General features: G+C 51.2%; 8 protein-coding genes across 8 annotated transcripts; 3 read left to right on the top strand and 5 right to left on the bottom strand.

Annotated features, from left to right (window-relative positions):
* Positions 1-72: 72 nt before the first annotated feature.
* On the bottom strand, positions 73-2,326 carry ASPZODRAFT_169346 (hypothetical protein). The gene is made up of 3 exons (XM_022726890.1): positions 2,153-2,326; positions 1,414-2,078; positions 73-1,343 (listed from the first exon to the last, which is right to left on the bottom strand). The coding sequence occupies exons 2-3, from the start codon at positions 1,971-1,973 to the stop codon at positions 317-319; spliced, it is 1,587 nt and encodes a 528-aa protein (XP_022578207.1). The 5' UTR covers positions 1,974-2,078; positions 2,153-2,326; the 3' UTR covers positions 73-316.
* Positions 2,327-3,300: 974 nt separating this feature from the next.
* On the top strand, positions 3,301-4,183 carry ASPZODRAFT_19413 (hypothetical protein; the record flags this gene model as incomplete). Its single annotated transcript, XM_022727400.1, has 4 exons — positions 3,301-3,364; positions 3,424-3,443; positions 3,605-3,692; positions 3,768-4,183. The coding sequence occupies 4 exons, from the start codon at positions 3,301-3,303 to the stop codon at positions 4,181-4,183; spliced, it is 588 nt and encodes a 195-aa protein (XP_022578206.1).
* Positions 4,184-4,345: 162 nt separating this feature from the next.
* On the bottom strand, positions 4,346-5,415 carry ASPZODRAFT_28333 (hypothetical protein; the record flags this gene model as incomplete). Its single annotated transcript, XM_022728131.1, has 2 exons — positions 4,346-5,072; positions 5,129-5,415. The coding sequence occupies 2 exons, from the start codon at positions 5,413-5,415 to the stop codon at positions 4,346-4,348; spliced, it is 1,014 nt and encodes a 337-aa protein (XP_022578205.1).
* Positions 5,416-5,755: 340 nt separating this feature from the next.
* On the bottom strand, positions 5,756-6,623 carry ASPZODRAFT_103136 (hypothetical protein). Its single transcript, XM_022720825.1, has 3 exons — positions 6,486-6,623; positions 6,266-6,411; positions 5,756-6,195 (listed from the first exon to the last, which is right to left on the bottom strand). Exons 1-3 carry the CDS (start codon positions 6,556-6,558, stop codon positions 6,055-6,057), a joined length of 360 nt encoding a protein of 119 aa, XP_022578204.1. The 5' UTR covers positions 6,559-6,623; the 3' UTR covers positions 5,756-6,054.
* A 555-nt stretch (positions 6,624-7,178) lies between these two features.
* Positions 7,179-8,226, top strand: ASPZODRAFT_73806 (hypothetical protein; the record flags this gene model as incomplete). The annotated part of the gene is made up of 2 exons (XM_022729919.1): positions 7,179-7,289; positions 7,357-8,226. 2 exons carry the CDS (start codon positions 7,179-7,181, stop codon positions 8,224-8,226), a joined length of 981 nt encoding a protein of 326 aa, XP_022578203.1.
* A 425-nt stretch (positions 8,227-8,651) lies between these two features.
* Positions 8,652-9,277, top strand: ASPZODRAFT_73972 (hypothetical protein; the record flags this gene model as incomplete). The annotated part of the gene is made up of 4 exons (XM_022729938.1): positions 8,652-8,739; positions 8,803-8,936; positions 9,020-9,105; positions 9,184-9,277. 4 exons carry the CDS (start codon positions 8,652-8,654, stop codon positions 9,275-9,277), a joined length of 402 nt encoding a protein of 133 aa, XP_022578202.1.
* Positions 9,278-9,750: 473 nt separating this feature from the next.
* ASPZODRAFT_19408 (hypothetical protein) lies at positions 9,751-14,337 on the bottom strand (the record flags this gene model as incomplete). Its single annotated transcript, XM_022727398.1, has 2 exons — positions 9,751-10,390; positions 10,466-14,337. The coding sequence occupies 2 exons, from the start codon at positions 14,335-14,337 to the stop codon at positions 9,751-9,753; spliced, it is 4,512 nt and encodes a 1,503-aa protein (XP_022578201.1).
* Positions 14,338-15,029: 692 nt separating this feature from the next.
* ASPZODRAFT_913555 (hypothetical protein) lies at positions 15,030-17,791 on the bottom strand. The gene is made up of 2 exons (XM_022730423.1): positions 17,347-17,791; positions 15,030-16,743 (listed from the first exon to the last, which is right to left on the bottom strand). The coding sequence occupies exons 1-2, from the start codon at positions 17,410-17,412 to the stop codon at positions 15,193-15,195; spliced, it is 1,617 nt and encodes a 538-aa protein (XP_022578200.1). The 5' UTR covers positions 17,413-17,791; the 3' UTR covers positions 15,030-15,192.
* Positions 17,792-17,838: the final 47 nt, after the last annotated feature.

Raw genomic sequence — 17,838 nt, 5'->3', positions numbered from 1 at the left:
ACAACCAAGTCGTCGTCCAAGGAGACAACTATTTACTATTGACTTGTAGAGTATCATGGTAAGTAATCATAGGCCGGTACTTTAGTCTATCTTTGATATTTCTAGGAAGTAGGAATCAACTGCGTTGAATCGAGTTTCCATAAATCCAATCGTGAATCATTTCTTTCATCTCTGTATGCCTGGCTAGAGAGGCCTACCTATGAAAGGCTAATTATATGTTATCAACCGGTCATCACTTCGTGGTCCTGTTGTCATTAAGAGATTCTCAGTCTTTAACCACAAGGCTTTGAAATTGATGTGGTATATAAATATCTTATCATTGCCATCCAACATTCCATATCACATGTGCAATGTCCCTGGCAGTGTTGATGGTATCCATGAGCCTACTAAAAATGGTGTCGTTAGTGGTTACTTCCTCATGGCACAGCAAGGATGGGTCGGGTAATGCCGAGCAATATTGTTCGTCCGGGTTTGATGCTGTTTGGGTTGTTGGACTAGGATCTGTCGGTGCATCCTCGAAAAAGTACTCTTTGCATTGCCAATTATAATCCGAACTATTGCCATTTTCATACTCAGGTGGCGAGCTCGAAAGTGCCTTGGAAGACCAAATCGATTCCGCCGAGGGGGAAAGCGATGACCGGGGTGCGGAGTCTTGGAATACCCAGGGATTCAACATCGGGTTGGAAGGAATGTCTGGTGTGTCTCCGCGATATTTGAGAGTTGTTGGAGGAAGAGGTGCAATTATCTTACTGTCCGTACTGAAGCTGCCACGAGGCGTACTTCGATTGCTGATAGAAGTCCCGGCCGAGAAAGGCCATCTTGTAACAGGAGTGTCATCGCCAGAAAAGAGATCCTCTTCGTCTTCGAATAGGAAAAAGGGGTCTTGATCATCTTCATCTTCCATATCTTTCGCCTCCACAGCTATACATTGCACCACTTCATTATTGAAATGGATGTGACGACGCTTTTCGCTTGGAGAGGTGGCACTTAGGGAGGAGGTGTGGGTAGCAATGCTATCACAAGACCCCGGAGTAGAGTCTGTTCTCAGATGGTGTAAAGATTGCCCCGCGCTAGACGCTGATTTAGGAATCGACGGAAGACCATAAGGGTTCTCGAACTCTTGCGCCCGGAGAATAGCACCTGCATCTTTTAAAAGAGTGTGCTGTGATAGAGAACGCTGCAATATCGTTTCCGATGCACTCTTCTTTTTCAGTATAGGCTTTCTTTCAACCGGAGACATCGGAGTATCTAGGCAAGTTGGCGGAGGGGATACGGTATAGTTATCGTGCGCCTTATAGGTTTTGAGAGGTCCATATAACCACGTAACATCGCAGTCCTTCAGCCTGTGACACAAGGAAGAAACATTAGTATTTATTTCCAGACGTCTTGAAGGAACCGGGGGATATTACATACCAATTGAGGGTTTCTGGTGAAATTGTCCGCAAGTTATTCTTCGACTTGGCCCACGTCCTCCACGATGCATTTTCTAACCGTGCGCTGTTACTATATATATTCCGTCGGGCGGTCACATAACGCCATGATAACCAGATATCCTCTTCATTCCATTCATGAGAGAGGTAGTCAACATGTCTTGACGGCTCTGCCTCAGCAGATGAATCATCAGCGGCTGGGGTGTGGAGGCCGAGACGGAAGAAATTGAATGGAGGTCTATCAGATGAAACCCCCAACAGGCTTGAGCTTTCTCTGCCAGCGCTCATGACTGAGGCGCTGATGGTATAGTCAGGGAGAACGAGCTTGTCATCTTCACAGTCATTATTCTCACCCAGAGAAAGAGGGTGTAATGTTGTAGGTGTACTGGGCAGAGATTCAGGTGAGGAGAAGACTGGCGAATGGGGAACGGAGGTGAAGTCATGCATATGTGGTTCCCTTGTCAGAAGAAAGTCATGGGCGGGGGAGCATTGCCAGCGGATTGACGAGGATCGAGATTGCGCGTCAAGAAGAGTAGTGGGCATTGCGATTATATCCACTTTCAGATTGGCTGGCAGTTCCTAGGAATCAATAAAGCACTTATGATCGTCATCTATATTGTGTTCTGTTTTAGAATCATAGAAATTGTCCTAGTATATAAGGTCCACTTAGTTACACAGTACTAAAATATCTAAATGAAGGGGGTAGAGAGAAGTAAACTAACATGGTAGATAAGCAGCAGAACTTCACATCAATCTATAAGACTTATTCAATCTATAAGACTTATAAGATTAGTAAATCAAGGCTAATATGGTATTAAGATTGGGAATATTCATGATATAAGGAAGCCGGGAAATGCATGGGACTAGTAGAAATCACTGATAATAACCAAGTAAAGTAGTAGTCTTACACTTGAGAGATAACAATGCAGGCTTTATAGGTGGGTACCCTGTTACACTTTAATGTAACCAGCTAGTGGCAACTAATAGCACTAATATAAGATCTTTATTAAAAGCATATTATATAACCTGTTATTATAAATTTTGGTAATATTATTATTTCTCCATCAAGCTCATAGCTTAATGTGGAGAGATTATGAATCAAGGCTATACTACTAAGGTATCCTGCTAGAGCCAAAATCAGCAATAGCAATGTATTGGGGAAGGTATGTGGGGGGAGGGGCCTAGAGCTGGCAGAAGCTGCAGACTGCTAGCTAAGTAAGTCATAACTCTATATCTACTCTGTTGCGACTCTGTTGCTACTACCTATACTACCTGCCTCCTACCTGTTAGGTCGATAGTTAACCAGGGTACACAGTAGGGCTTATATCATTAGTGATTCATAACTGAATCACATCTACGCATTGCTTCACAGTCGGAGGCGAGGCCAATTTCTACGGAGTAGACCTGCGAGTAGCCGGCCCTTTGCCATTTGCTAATGAAACGAGGCTCGAGCGCTCGATGGTTTGGTGAGCCAGGGATCATTTTCGTAAAGGAGAGGGGCTAGAAAGCAGAAACGTTGGAGGGGTACCAGGAAGTTTTCGCGTTCGGTAGCATTGTCCGATAACCATCCAAGTCGTGGTTGGTTGCCAGGTTTAAAATAGAAAAAAAAAAACGGAATGCAATTCATCATTGACCCTCAGGAAGAGCCTAGATTTAGCTATATGTGTGTACTCCGTAGTTTGTTTAGTAGTAGGTAGATTTGAGGGGTCAATCAACATCACTTTAGATGCAAATCATCTTCGGCCCCTCCAGCACTACTAACTGCGGTGGTGGGCCTGAGCTGCCACGACTCAACCGCCACCAAAATACCACCAATATCCTATACGCACCAACCCGATTTTCATACCCTGCTGTTTGTATCAGAATCAAGATGGCGGCAGTGGCGGAAGCTGTTCCTATGGAGTCCCAGGCAAGGCATATTGTCTACTGTGATGGTGAGTTGTCGTTTGGTCTTCAGCTTGAGAGGCATCGCTAACTCTACTGCTATTTTCAGTATGCACATTGCCGCCCGAGGTATGACCATGAATCTCTTCCTCCCTCCCCACCCACAGAAATCAGATTCTCTCGAGCTGCTACGCCAAGCGGAAATTTGTCCAGACCTGGAGGGGGCAGATACTGCGATTGCATTCAGACCACTGATTTCTTTCAGACCAAGCTGACCCGGTTATTCTCAGTACTGCGAGTTCGGGGGGCATTCCAAGAAGTGTGAAGAATGGCTCAAAGACAACCACCCAGACTTACATGCACAATTGTATTCCGAGGGTAGGGACTGTCATTACACCATCAACATATACCGATGAAGGCATGGCTAATATAGACAACGAAATCGTCCTACAGAAGCCCTCAATGCAAACCTTTCAAATCTCTCTGTATCTGTTCGTGAGCGTGCAGCCAAGGATGCTGCAAAGAAAGAGGCAAAAGCGGCCCTGGCCGACCAACGCGAGGCCGAACGAAAAGCATCTTCAAAAATCCAGATCAAGCGTGTCGAACGCAACAAGCGTAAATACGTAACAGTTGTCGCCGGCCTACCGGTATACGGGTTGGATAATAAAAAGGTGGCTAAGGATCTGGGAAAGAAGTTCGCTACCGGCTCGTCAGTGACGAGAGCACCTGGCGGGGTAGAGGAGATCACAGTGCAAGGCGATGTCAGCGATGAGATCATGGAGTGGTTACTGGAGGTTCATGGCAATGAAATCCCGGAAGGCAATATCGAGCTGATCGAAGACAAGAAGAAAAAGAAAGAAGCTGCCTGATGAAAGTCATGAGGATATGAAAGCTAACGTGCATTCTGAGCTAGAATTTATTTAAGATTGGCAGCTGCAGGAGAGATTAAATTACATTACTTGAGAGAGATTATCTAAATAGTACCGATTCTTCCAATAAGAACGAATCCACCATTGATGATAGAGTCCTGTTCAATCAGCCGGAGGGCCTCTACGGACCTGTGATAGTTCTTCCAAGATCTTCAGCGGATCCCTATTAGCATGTGAAGTAGAGGTGGGCCAGTCTGTCGCCATGCCAGCTGAAAGAACGGACGGTTGGCCATCTGACAGATATAGTGTATCGTCTGTGGGATGCGATCCACTGGGAGACAATGACTTTGCATTTTGTACATTGCTTGATTCGTGGTATATAGGGCGTGCCAGTCGTTTCAAGTTTATTCGCAACCCGGGGTCAGTAACGGACCAATTCTGAATGAGAACGGCCACCACGACTATCAAAGCTGCAGATGTCACGATTCCCCAGAAGAATCGTAATCTTCGCCCAACCCGAGCTTGCCATTCAATTTCTCTGTTTTCCCAGTTTGTAATCTCGTTCCGGACAGCGTCAAGTCTGTTGCCCAGATCTTTGACTCTTCTTCTGCCAGCTTTCATTCGTTCCTCCAGAGCCTCTATCTTCTGAGTCTGTGCCTCGAATCCTTCAAGCTTCTTGACTTGGCGATGTATTTCAGAGTCCAGGCTTGTGATCTCACGTTCGAAATCACGGCAAAGAGCCGAGATCGAATGCGAGAGCTCATGTAGTGATTCGATGGTAGAATTGAGTGCCGCAACCCTTTCCAGCAAGGTATAATAAGTATAGTCTAAGCGGCGGGTAATGTCAGTGGCAAGCGTTCCGATTGATACGAGCGCGTCTCTTAGGTATCTGATACTGTCAACTTGGACCGAAGGGTTCACGATGTTTGGACAATAGGCACGTACTCTTCGCCTTGTATCCGTGATTTTTTGACCTGCTTCAAATCTGATTTCGAAAGGGGCTCCGATCGTCTCGCAGGACTCGAATTCTCGCTCAGCTCGATGTCGTTCCAGACACTGTTCTTTCGATGCCTGGAGCCTGTACGGCTGGTAGAAACCGAGCCAAAGCGCGAGCGTATTGTGTCCCGAGTGCCGGGCCTCAAAAGGGCGTTGTACTCATCATGGTCTTTGATCTTGCTGTCCGGCCGAGTTGGGAGGAAGCCCCGAGAACTAGAGGAGGTGGTTTGATGCATCGCAGGTTTAGTGCATGTTTTACTTTGTTTCGGCGGGTTGCAGCTAGTAGTGATACCATATAGTATATATCAGTAAAAAAGGATAGATTTCAAGGTATGAGAAAAGTCATAAGTGATTAGGGACATATTAAAACGCGTTCCTTTGCATTTGAGGTCTAAATAGTTTGGTAGATTAGTGCTAGATAGCTGATAGATAGGTAAATAGGTACTCACTGATATGCTCCAGGGCCATCCGCCTTTGGCATAGCGCCATTCTTCATAATAATTTTCTTGTTACAGAGCAGTCCATTTACACAGCTAACCATTATTAATGCTCTATATTATTAAAAGAGGATTGACTAGGGGCAAAAGCTTCTTACTGCTTTGAAAGCACTATATGACAGTCTGCTTTAGGTATACCTTTTCTATAAAAACAGATATGATCATATTTGACTATTGACATTTTTCATCATACCTGATCTTTTTGATCAACGCACACCAAACGCCTATTCCATGAATGATTCCAAATGCGCAGAAGACTGCTCTGGAGTGGTATATACCGAACCTAAAGGGAAAATCCCAAGCCTCTGGACCCCAACACATTGTATACTCTTAAATCGGCGAAAACATAGACAAGAAAATCCGGACACGCTCTGTCTATTATGAGTTGAGCAACTTGTTACGCTTCTCTTTTCGTTTCAGTCGCTCAACCCGCTTATGGTGCATCTTTTCTGCCATTTTCTGGTATCGCTCCTTCTCTTCCTTGGCAGCCTTCCGGTCCTTGATCTTCTGGATTAAAGCCTGGGTAGAAAAGAAAACATAAGTAAATGCAACCAACCCAATGTAGTGCGCAAATAGATCTGGCAATTACCTTTCGCTCGGCCTCCTTTTCCTCCTTCAGCTCCCGCTCGTGATCTTTAATAATCTCCAGTTGTTTGCGGGCCTCGAGTCGCTTTGCATATGAAGTCAAACCAGCAGTAGGACGAAAGGCTTTCTTAGGCGTCTGCCATTTTTTGCCTAAAACCATACCGAGAAGAGTCAGCCAGAAAACCCAGTCGCCAAGGACTGTTCGGGGGTTCTTTTTCACATACCGTTTTTCCTCATGCCTGCTTGAGGCACTGTGGATGCAACAGGCTGAGTCGATGGAGGTGTGGGCGTCGACATGGTCAAATGGCTGAGCTGCAGTGCGGAGCCAGCGACGAAAAAAAGCGTCGTGGAGCCTGGACCAGAAGACGGTCCTGCCAAACGAGGTAGACTAATTATCTTAGTCCCATCAGATAAGCGGATCTCGGTGAAAATTGCAACCGGGTACCCCACTGTTGCAGTGACAAATCCCGAAAATGATCACCAGCCAAGGCTCGCCGACTCTTCAGCGAGCACGCTTAACCTTAGTTCCAAGTTCCAACCTCGTGTAGCCCGATTGCATACGCCATCGGGCTGGAATGCGCGCTTTTTTTTTTCGGGTTCTGCAACGGTTTACCCCTCTTCTTCACACCCAGGGGTAATAAATGTTTGGGGGCCTGGCCTGGTTGGGCTTAGCGTCGCCTGGCAGTCATCACCATCACCTTTCCTGCGCCTGCATGCTCGCCTAGAGACACATCTCAGACATTACTATTCTCCTCCACATCCGGGCTTCCGGGCTCTTTGCCCATAAATAAATCCCGCGTGGCCGCGCCGCCCGAGGATACCCATACGCACCCACCTACCCTCTCTTTCTTCAGACCTTGTCCTTTGTGCTTGTGCTTCACCGTCAATCCGACGCCTTTCCCCCCTCTCCCATATTGATGGCGGCCCTCGATCATGCTATAACACTTAGCGATGAAAGGCCAATGGACCTTCCATCTATTCCTTCTAATCAAGGCACCGAGGCCTTCAAAGACATTGTCTTTGGATCAGTGAGGACATCTTTCCCACGCTATGCCATTTCAGTCCATGTCTGACTTGATATCTCTTCCCTGCTAGGCCGCCGGAATGGCCGGAAAGCTGATCGAATACCCTTTCGACACGGTGAAGGTTCGATTACAGTCACAGCCAGATCACCTTCCTCTTCGATATCGGGGGCCATTGGATTGCCTTCGGCAGTCTCTCCAAGCCGACGGCATCGGCGGTCTTTATCGGGGGATCAGTGCTCCCCTAACTGGAGCCGCGGTCGAAACAAGCAGCCTATTTTTCAGCTATCGCCTTCTTCAAGACGTGCTGAAAGCTTCTGTTTATTCGCCTCTGGAACCATTGCCCTTCTCTGCACTCTTGGCATGTGGTGCTGCGTCTGGGTCGTTCACCTCACTTCTCCTCACTCCCATCGAACTCATAAAATGCAAGATGCAAGTCCCGGTCGAGTTTACGGGCCAGCCACGCCCTGGCGCCCTGGCGCTTATCGTTTCTGTCTTCCGGCATGATGGTCTGCTTGGGTTCTGGCGGGGCCAGATGGGTACTTTCATCCGTGAGACAGGCGGTGGCGCAGCCTGGTTTGGAGGGTATGAAGGCGTCTCTGCTCTCTTCCGCAAGTACTCGGCTTCGTCGGCGCAAGATGGGCTGGAACAGGAAGCACTCCCAATCTATCAAAGAATGATTGCCGGTGCTGCCGCTGGAGTCAGCTACAACTTCCTGTTCTACCCGGCAGACACAATCAAGTCTCGCATGCAGACCGAGGACATTCTCCTTACCGCCGCTCGTGGACAGCGCCAGACTTTCTGGATGGTGGCAAGGTCCTTATGGAGACAACAAGGCCTGAAAGGACTATATCGAGGATGCGGCATTACCGTCGCACGGTCTGCGCCCAGCTCTGCTTTCATCTTCTCCATCTATGAATCACTACGACAATATTTTGGATGAAAAAAAAAAAATCGCTATCGGTTCGGATCTAGAATTCCCACCTACCCCTTCTTCCAGTTGATATAGACCATTTTCTCGTTGATACCTTGATCTGTTTTTCGATATGACTTGTTGCCTTGCTGCGATGGATATGACGTCTTGCTTCTTTTCATTTTCCCACACTAGCGTTTTTCCTATGCTTCAAATTTTCTATGAGGATATAAAAAAGATACTGGATAGAGAGAGATACATATATGATTTTCTTTACATTACATAACTGATGCATAATAGTAAGAGATGATGTAGCCATAGTGGGGAGTCTCTTAATACAGATTAGTCACTCTGTCATCTATTCACATTCCGCGAAGTTGAGATGAGATATACAACCAAAACCACAACACTTTTGCACTTGATACCGTGCTATTGACAAGAAACCATAATCATCAATGGCTCCGACAGCCCCGGATTCCCTCTCAGCCCAGGAGGTTGCCACACTATCAACCAAAGCCATTGCCGCCAAAGCCACGGCGTACTGTAAGTTGCATCAATAACATTCAACCCTACTCTACAATATGCAAGTTATCTTACACCAGCCAGGCCCTTACTCTAAATTCCGTGTCGGGGCATGCATCCTCACACAAACGGGGGAGTACATCTCTGGCGCGAATGTAGAGAACGCCGCCTACCCCGTAGGCACCTGCGCAGAGAGGGTTGCCTTTGGGACCGCAATAGTAAAATTGAATTCCATTTTTTTTTTCAAAAAGAAGAAAAAAAGAGTTCTATTAAAAGTATCGAGCTGATGCAGGTAATCTAGGTCGCCGGCCACAAAGAATTCAAGGCCATCGCTGTCGCAACGGATATCAAGCCTGCTGCATCGCCCTGTGGGATGTGTAGACAGTTGTACGTCCCTCATACCCTGGATATAGCTGGCTAAGAACTGTATATCTTCTTTTTTCCATATCTTACTGATACCAATAGCATGCGGGAATTTACCGCCCCCTCTTTCCCAGTCTACATGTTTGACGCTGACGGCGACTACACCGTCAAAACAATGGGCGAGGTAGTTATCTAACCATCCCCCCCCCTCTCTCATGATGATGATAGAATGAGTCTACTAAGCTTTCCCTAGCTTCTTCCTGATTCCTTTGGACCGGGCGACCTGGCGGGATAGTCTGCAATCCAGCTCAGAGTAATGTTCCTCTTCAAGGGGAAATGTAATGGAGGAGAATAGAAGTTTTGATTTGAGTGTCTTAACTATATGCTACATAGTTGGCAGGCTGACTCGCTTAAATTCCACTCTATCTATTCAAACATTGAGAATACACCAAAGGAAAGATTTATGCCGGAAAACCTCAAAAAAACAAGACACATCAGGTAGCCATGATTGTGATGACCGACCACCTGTGAGAAATCCAGATATAGCAAAGCAGCGACAGTAGCTCATGTGTCGAAAGACGACACTCAGCCCCCAAATAATCGCAGTGAGAAGGTCATAAGCTCATAATATACCAAATGGGAAAGAGAGAAGCGCTCCTCGCGTGTGAGTTATACCTCATCCTCGTCATCCTCCAAGTCATCCGCACCCAGCAGTTCATCCTCGTCATCCACCACGCTGGTGTAGTCGCCTCTGCGAGCGGCAAACGATCTGCGTGAGGCGTACGGCCGTGCGTAGCCCCGATCGCGTCCGATGTGCAGATACCCACTGGCACTGCGCCACAGGCTGACGACTAAAAGGGGCAGGGCCTGGGCGACGGCCACAACTCCTGCAATTATCACGACGGGGACGGCCACGAACGGTGAGTCCCGGGACAGCAGGCCTCCCGTGGCAACCCCGACGTTTTCGCCCAGCCGGATCTGGCCGAACTTGCCGTCCCAGCGGGTGTAGGCCCAGTAGCCCACCGCGCCGGCCACGGCGACAGGGATTACGATGGCGAAGAAGAGGCCCACGCCACTGATGCCGTGCTTCTCCTCATACTCCTGCTCGTGGTCTGGACAGGGCCGCGAAACGATCCGGTCAAGGGCCAACCCGCCTTGACAGGTGGTCAGTGGAATGCGACGGTAGCCCGTGGGCTCCCAGTATTCGATCTGGTCCGGGTTGCTCTTGCAGACGGCCATGGCGTTGGGCTTGGGGAGGCCCGGAACAAGGGCACAGCTACCATCAGATTGAGGTTCGTAGTTGTAATCACTGAAGAGTGTTAGTAAGAAGGCCAACGACGGAAGAAAAAACGGAAGGTAAAAAAAAGGGGCGTTGAAGAAATACCATTCATAATCCGCCCTGGTACAGGTGCAGTTCATGCCGATGCTGTGAACATGAGGCTCTCTCCAATCATTCCAACACTCTGCGGTTGGTTTTCGGCGGTGATACTGCTCGATATGGCCGAACAGACAGTTGTTATCCTGCAAGGGATGCCTGGGTTTCCAAAGATAGTAGTCCTCATTCTCCCCGAGGTCCTCGTTGAGCTGGCATGATTTGTCTCGTAGCCCGCTGAAATCCAGACTGACGGTGCTGAGCTTGTTGGAGCGGTCCGAGTCGACTTCCCTTCCCCAAAGCAGAAACTTCTTGGAGGTATCTGACGGCAGCGTGCTGATATCCGTGATCTCCATCTGTACGTCCGAGAACTGGAATTCCGTCCAGCTGTCCCCCTCATTGGTGCTGTAGAACAGGGACTTGGTTGGCGTTGAGTCCGGGACAATCACGATGACTGAGCCTGCATCCCCGTACTCCCACATATACCGGCCCTTCTTCACTGCCTTCCATGTGATGCCGCCGTCACGCGTCAGAAACGTGTCCGCGTCGTCCATGTTAGCTGAGAGATATTCGCCTACGTTGCCGACACCCATCATCAGACCGATCGCTGATCCAGACGAGTACGTGTCTCGTGGATCTCGACGCTCGGTGTAGCCATGGAGATGCAGGGCACACTTGTCGGTGGGCTTATTGTCCTTGACCGAACAACCAAAGTTCTTGTTGTTGGCATCCTTGGCCGGCGGCGGCAGGAGAGCCCACTGAGCGCCATCGTTGTGGGTGATCATGGTTTTCAGTTTCTTCTGATTGGCCTTGCCACTCTCGATGGCCACCAGATTGCCGACGGTATTGACCACCGCGACGCCCTCGAGGCCCTGCATCTTCTCAAAGTCGACATACCCAAGATCGTTCCGGTTGACCCCGTTGAGACTGAGCACGTACGAGGTGCCGTTGCTGTTGCTCTTAACCAGGGAGCCATACGCCGTGTTGGCCGCATTGTTGACTGTCACGTGAAGGAAGACCGCGTGGGTCGAGCTGTCGAGCACCGTATACGCCTTCTGAACGGGGACCTGCAGGTTGGCAGGGAACTCGGCGGCTGCGAAGACGGAGCCGTCGACGCTGGTGCTGGCTTTCAGGGACTCCCTATTGTCCTTGTCCCGCGCGGCCACGACAATGAACTCGGCCATCGAGGCAAAGTCAATGACGTCCTTGAAATGTACGTCGCTCTCTGTGAACCACGACTTGCTCGACAGCAGCTGCAGAGGGTTTTTCTGATTCTCATTTTCGAACTGCTCGCAGAACACGAGGTCTGCGCTATCGACTCGATCCTCGCGATACACAAACTCGCACTTCCGGACATAGCGAAGGAGCAGTTCCCATGATTCCCCCCGATTCTTGGAGATCCACGCATTCGAATGACATTGCGCGGTATTGCAGTCGACAGCCCCGGTCCAGATAAGCCAGTCTTTGTATTTCGGATGGAAGATGAGGACTGGTAGTTGCTCCTGGTTCGGGAGCGCGGGTGTTTCAAAGGACTTGAGAGGACTCTGCACACGATCGACCGTCCAGTAGCCCTTCTTCCCGTCCGTCAGGAAGAATGCCCCGTCGCTGTAGTACGGGTGCGGGATCACCTGGACAATCTTCTCGCCCTTGACCGGCTGTTGCCAGGTCTCGCCGTGGTCATGGCTGACGTAGAGCTCGTCGTTGCGTGTCCGCATCAGAATAGTCTCGTCGGTACCGGAGCTACTGGCCTGGCGCTCCAAATAGTAATACTCGTCGTACGTGCTGGCAGAGTCGAAGAATTGTTTGGATGTGCTGACTGGCCCATCCGCAGAGGGCTGGCCACCACCCGTGGTGTCACCGCACGGACGCTTGACATTGTCATCCAGTTTCTCACCGCCATCACGCTGACAGGCATTGCCAGGGATCAATCGCCAGCCAGACGGGCCCATGTAGGTGTCATCTGGGTTGCGACACTGACCTTCTGGCGCGGCCAACGCCACAGCCGGGACACAGCTCTTTCTATCCTCGCTGCGGACAAAGTTGTAGTCACACTCAAAGTCGTCCGCAGTACACTTGCATGGCTCGAAGATGGGGTCTGGATTCTTGAACTCCTCGTCGATAAAGCAGTCCGCATTGGCCTTTCGGCGCCGGTAGTATTGTTTGTGGCCCATGAGACAGTCGGGCTCACCCTTCTCGTCCAGACGGGCCGGCCACTTTTCGAAATCATCCTTCTCACATTTCCGCTCATGCAGGCCGTTGAAGTCGATGGAGTAAATGCTGACGGTGTCCTGACTATTGTCGTTGCTCGTAGAGCCCACCAGCAGGAACTTGAGACTCGTCGAATCAGGCGTCGTGGTGAGCAGCCGGGGGTAGATCTTCTGGGGCAATTCGGCCGTCTCCCATTCTTTGCCATGGTCGATGGAATAGCGTATCTTGTCCGTCTTGCCGTCGTCCTCTACCGCAATGATGACAGCCCCCTGGTCGCCGAATTCGTACTTGTGAGAGCCATCCAGGGCTTTCCGCCAAGTCACGCCAGCATCATCTGACACAAAGAGGTCCCCCTTCAGGTAGTCCTCCAGATGGCTGCCGGTGTTGCCGACACCCATGACGAGGCCTGGAGCAGGGCTCGAAAATACCCGGCCGACATTGGCGAATGCTGTTACGGAATGTAGGTTTAGTTTCTTGTCTCCCATCGTCAGGGGCTGGAACGTCCGGCCGTCGTCAAAACTGATCCGGCTGACAACCTTCTTGGGCTCACGGCTGTCCTTCTCTACGGCCTCCCAGTTATCCACGGCGTTAACCAGGACGATGCCCTGGATATTGGCGATCTTCTCAAAGTCAACCAGCCCCATGGGATTACGGTTGGTGTGCTCGATGTTGCGGGTGAAATAGGTGCCGTTGGAGTTGGAGGTGAACAGGACGCCCATACCCTTGTCCCTGCCCGTCGTTAGGACATCCACCTGGATACTATAGTTCGTGCTTTCCAGAATCGTGTAGGCATCTTCTTCCAGTCGGTGGTTGCCGAACTCGGCACGATGCCAGACCCGGGCATCGTCGGAAACGTAGAGGGCAAGCTCGTCTGTGCCCTGAGAGCGGGCTGCAACGAGGAGGAACTTCTTGACTGCTGCAGTGTTGAGAATGCCGCTGACAGGGCGGCCGGCCTGCAGCTTGACCTCCACGCCATCTTCGTCGCCATCTTTACCAAAGAAGCTATCCGAGTACACCAAGCGGCTTCCGCCTCCGAACAAGGGCTTCAACCCGGGTACGATGCACAGCACTCGGTTCCCGATCTCCGCGGCGACCCCGAGATCCTTGGCGAACTCCGGGCTACCGACCGCCCAGGAACAGGCGAAGATTCCGTCGCGGAGCGGGGCCACCGTTTTGAAGTCGTCGACCGTGTAGTAACTAGTCTCCTTGCAGTGGAAGCCGGCGCACTGCTCGCCCTGTATGATAACCTTGCTCGAGTCCCACCCGTGGAAGGACATGGGGAGGTGGATCATGGACGGAATCATGTCAATCTTGAACGAGGTCCAGGTCTTCGCCTGGTCAGTGGTGATCCAGTGCGTGCCGGCTTCCCCGAGGATGTAGGCCTTGTTCCTATCATACGGATGCTGCCACAGGTTGAACGCCTTGATGTTGTCGCCGCCGTCCGGGGTTTTGACGACAGCCCAGGTCTCGCCCGCATCAAAGGAGCATCGCACATGCCTCGTGATGGATTCAATGTACAGGACATTGTCTGAGTCTTCGAAATAGAATAGATTGTTTGGGTCATGGTCGAGCTTGGTCTCCGTGATCCGCGGGCCTCCGGACTTCTTCGCAGCACCAGGCTGCGAGAGAAGCGCCAGAAGCAGGACGCTTATTAGCAGAAGCCACCGAGGAATCATGGTAGCCGAATTTGCACCAACATTGGTCAGTACGAGGAGTTATATTGAGAGCCTCGAAGGCTGCTGAGGACTTGGGAAGGGCTATGGCGCGTGCGGGTGTTGTGAGATCAGCGCCCCGGGAGAGACACGGGGCGAATCGAAACAAAAAAGAGCTAATTCACTGGCTGTGGTTCGTCAGGAAAAACAACGGAAAAGAACATATATATGAGCCATGAGCCTTAAGCGTAAGAAACACCCACTGGAAGGAAGATGGGAAGATGGTTGCGTTTGAGCTCACGACAGCTGCGTGGCCTAAGCTCGAGTCACGTGAAAGAGCTACATACTTCGGGTGGCAGCTGCCTGGGCACCAACTGGAATTGTGTAACGACGAGTGTTTCTGGGTTTGAACGGGTTTACTTTGATGGCTACTTCTGTTATGAAGTGTTCGAACTCTCCTAGTGGATGGATTTGAGGTTATAGGTCATACTATAGAATATCGATACTTCCCGACGAACCTCACCTGCGAGGCTCGCTACAGGAAAGAACTTTGAGAGACTACCTGATAAATGCTATGAATGCAGTCGAACCTCCATGACTGCAGCGCTAATTTCAAGAGAGAAAGAGAGAGAAAGAGAGAGAGAGAGAAGGGAGTTGTGGGCTGTCGATGACACCAGGCATGTCAACCACTCAAGTGAACTGGAATGTGCAAAGAGGGAATTAAAAATAAACATGAAAAATGCCATGTGGCGGGAAAGAAGCAATAAAATATGTAATGAGAATGGTGGTTGCAATCGAGAGATATTCATGAATCATGCAGAGAGAAGCAAAAAAACCAAAAAAAAAAAACCAATATAACAAGACCGGAACGGACATCGGTCAGATCTTGCGTTTCCGCAACTTGCGCCACACCTTCTTCATCAACCCGGAATCGGATAGGTCTGGGTTCCAGATGTGTGGTACGCAGTCGGCCGGGGGCAGCTCGGCCAGCCGTAAGGGATCGTTCGTCTGCAGCGACGGGGACGAGGAAGGGGACGGGGAGGAAGACTCGGTGCGGAGGTCCGGGCGTGTGAGGGTCATCTTCAGGGTCATCTCCCGATTCATGGGCCAGAGAGGCGACGGGTTCTGTTTCGGCGATGAGACAGGAAGCCAGGATTGCGGCCGGGAGTCGGTGTATGTGGTTGGGGTCCCCGCGGGACTCCACCACTGTGACTCGCGCAAGGCTCCGGACTGCCGTCGACTCTCGGCATCCCTTTGATCACCGAAAAGGGACAAGCTGTCGCCATCGGCGTCATCGTCGAAGAACGTGCCGGCGAAGACGGAAGCCCGGCGAGGCCGGAGAGCGTCTTTCGAGGCACGTTTGGACGGCTTTCCTGGATGGCGCGAGTCCTTGACAGCGTCCAATGCGGGGAAGCCGAACTCGAGAGCCTCATCAAACTTTTGCGGCGAGGCCAGATAAACGCGGAGCTTCAGACGAGCTTCCGGGTCCTGGTAGTACTGCGCAGCCGGGTCGATGCTCGAGGTAGAGGCACGCGGACTGTGCTGTTGGTGGTGGTGGAAGGACAGCCGTTGCTGCTGGCTGGACGAGGGTCTCGATACAGAACGGCGCTTGGTCGGCGGGTGTGCTAGAACGGAGGGCACGGTGGCCGAGTGACTTGAAGCGGGCAGTTTGGGAGTGATGGTCGCCTGCTTGTTCGACCGGAGGTGGTGGGGGTGTATCGAGTTGAAAGATAGGGTCCTCCGGAACGAGGGTTTCATCATACGCGACGCAGGGGTGACGGCGGCGGCGGCAGCAGCAGCTACATGTGCGTGGTAGTCATCGAGGGACAAGTCGAGATCGCCATCCTCGTCGAGCCAGCGGAAACTGTCCTGGACAGAAGAGAAATCGGCGGCGGCCATGTCGATGCTCGAGTACGGCGGCGAGCTCCCGGTGGTGGTGGAGGCGTGGGAAGAAGAGTAAGAAGAGAGGGAGAGATTGGAGAGAGAAGAAGAAGAAGAGGAGGAGGAAGAGGCACTGTCGAGGGAGAGTCTAGTCAGACGCTCCTGGTCGAGGCGATACAGAGCCTCGTCGGCAGCGTCGAGGATGACACTGCGGCAGAGGGCCTGGCGGTAACGCAGCTGCTCCTCCCTAGAAAAATGCTTTTGCTGAATCTTGGGGGGCAGGGAGTGAAAGCATTGCGAGTCGACCTGGTCGGCCAGATAGGCCAGCTGAAGCGAACCGGGCGAGCGAGGGAGCCGGGATGAAGAGGCAGAGGAGGAGGAGGAGGAAGCAGGCCGCCGGTGGACCAGGCCACGCCTCGACAAAGGAGGGGAGGAGGCTGTTCGAAAGGGAGGCAAGTGGAGGCCGGCCAAGGCGGACGGCTGATCAAGGTCATGGCTGTGATCGTGTTGTGCTAGCCGCATGCGAAAGCGTTCAACGTTCGAGAAGCACTGTGGTCAACGAGCAACGTGCTGGGTTAGCAAGACACGCACACCTGGTTGGGGGCAAAGCGTTCCCACGCGCGACAGGGAGGGAGGGAGGGAGGGGGGTTTGGTTGGGTGGGGAATCGACCATCGACTCGCGATTCTCCAGTCCCTGGACGCGATTCGAGCCATTCGTTGATAGTGCGAGTGATGAAGTGATAGTGCATGACGACGGGAGGGAGTGGGCTAAGCTTGACGATGTGGTGATGGTGAGGGGAAAACACTGGATGTCTGTGTCCAGTCCAGTCATCACAATGGCCAGTGCATCAATTCTTCTTCTTCTTCTTCTTCTTCTTCTTCTTTTCTTTTGCTTTAGAAGATGAAGACAGACTGCCATTCCCACTGTCCATTGCGTTGCTTTCTCTGTTTTCTCAAAGCGTAGCACCACGACAGGGGAGACTTGAAAGGGGACACGAGGCGATCAGGGGTAAAAAAAAGGGCAATTAATTTGGGGGGTCGGGCAACAGACTAGCGGCAATAGATTGCCAACAAAGAACGACCAGTGGACTCAAAATTGCAGCTCGAGAGACCATGGCACTGTTGTCTGTGTCTTTGGTTGTCTTTACGTACCTTTCGTCGAAGGGCAGGAGGCAGAGCCTCGAACTCCTCCTCACTCGGGACAGCAAGGATCTTCATGGCGAGAAGGGAAGGAAGGAGGATAGAAAGAGAAGATTAAGACGCAAGTAACAACATGGTCATGATTGTGGAAAGATCCCCCAAGCTCTCTCACAGACTCACAGACTATTGACAGACCTGGAGACTGTTGCCGTCGTAGGGACGACCCGATATTTAAACCACCACATCTCATCCATCGCATCTGGTATTTTGACGCCGCCCAGGACGGAGACAGGCAGCACAGAGTGACTGGTCGATCCCATCGCCTCCTTGGGAGCCATGTGGCAGCCCGAAGCGAACAAATGAGCGCAATTGTCAGACGGCAGGGTGCGCGCTTGGCTGCCCAGTAACTATCCCATGCCGGCTGTCAGATGGAGGAGGACTCGCAAAGGGCGTCTCGTATCCTGGTTTTGGCGTCGATCGCAGCTCTGACGGGCAGCTGAGGGC

The sequence above is a fragment of the Penicilliopsis zonata genome (genome assembly GCF_001890105.1).
Source record: "Penicilliopsis zonata CBS 506.65 unplaced genomic scaffold ASPZOscaffold_18, whole genome shotgun sequence".
Lineage (NCBI taxonomy): Eukaryota > Fungi > Ascomycota > Eurotiomycetes > Eurotiales > Aspergillaceae > Penicilliopsis > Penicilliopsis zonata.
The sequence above is the reverse complement of the archived record's forward strand: the minus strand, read 5'-3'. Positions and strand labels throughout refer to the sequence as shown.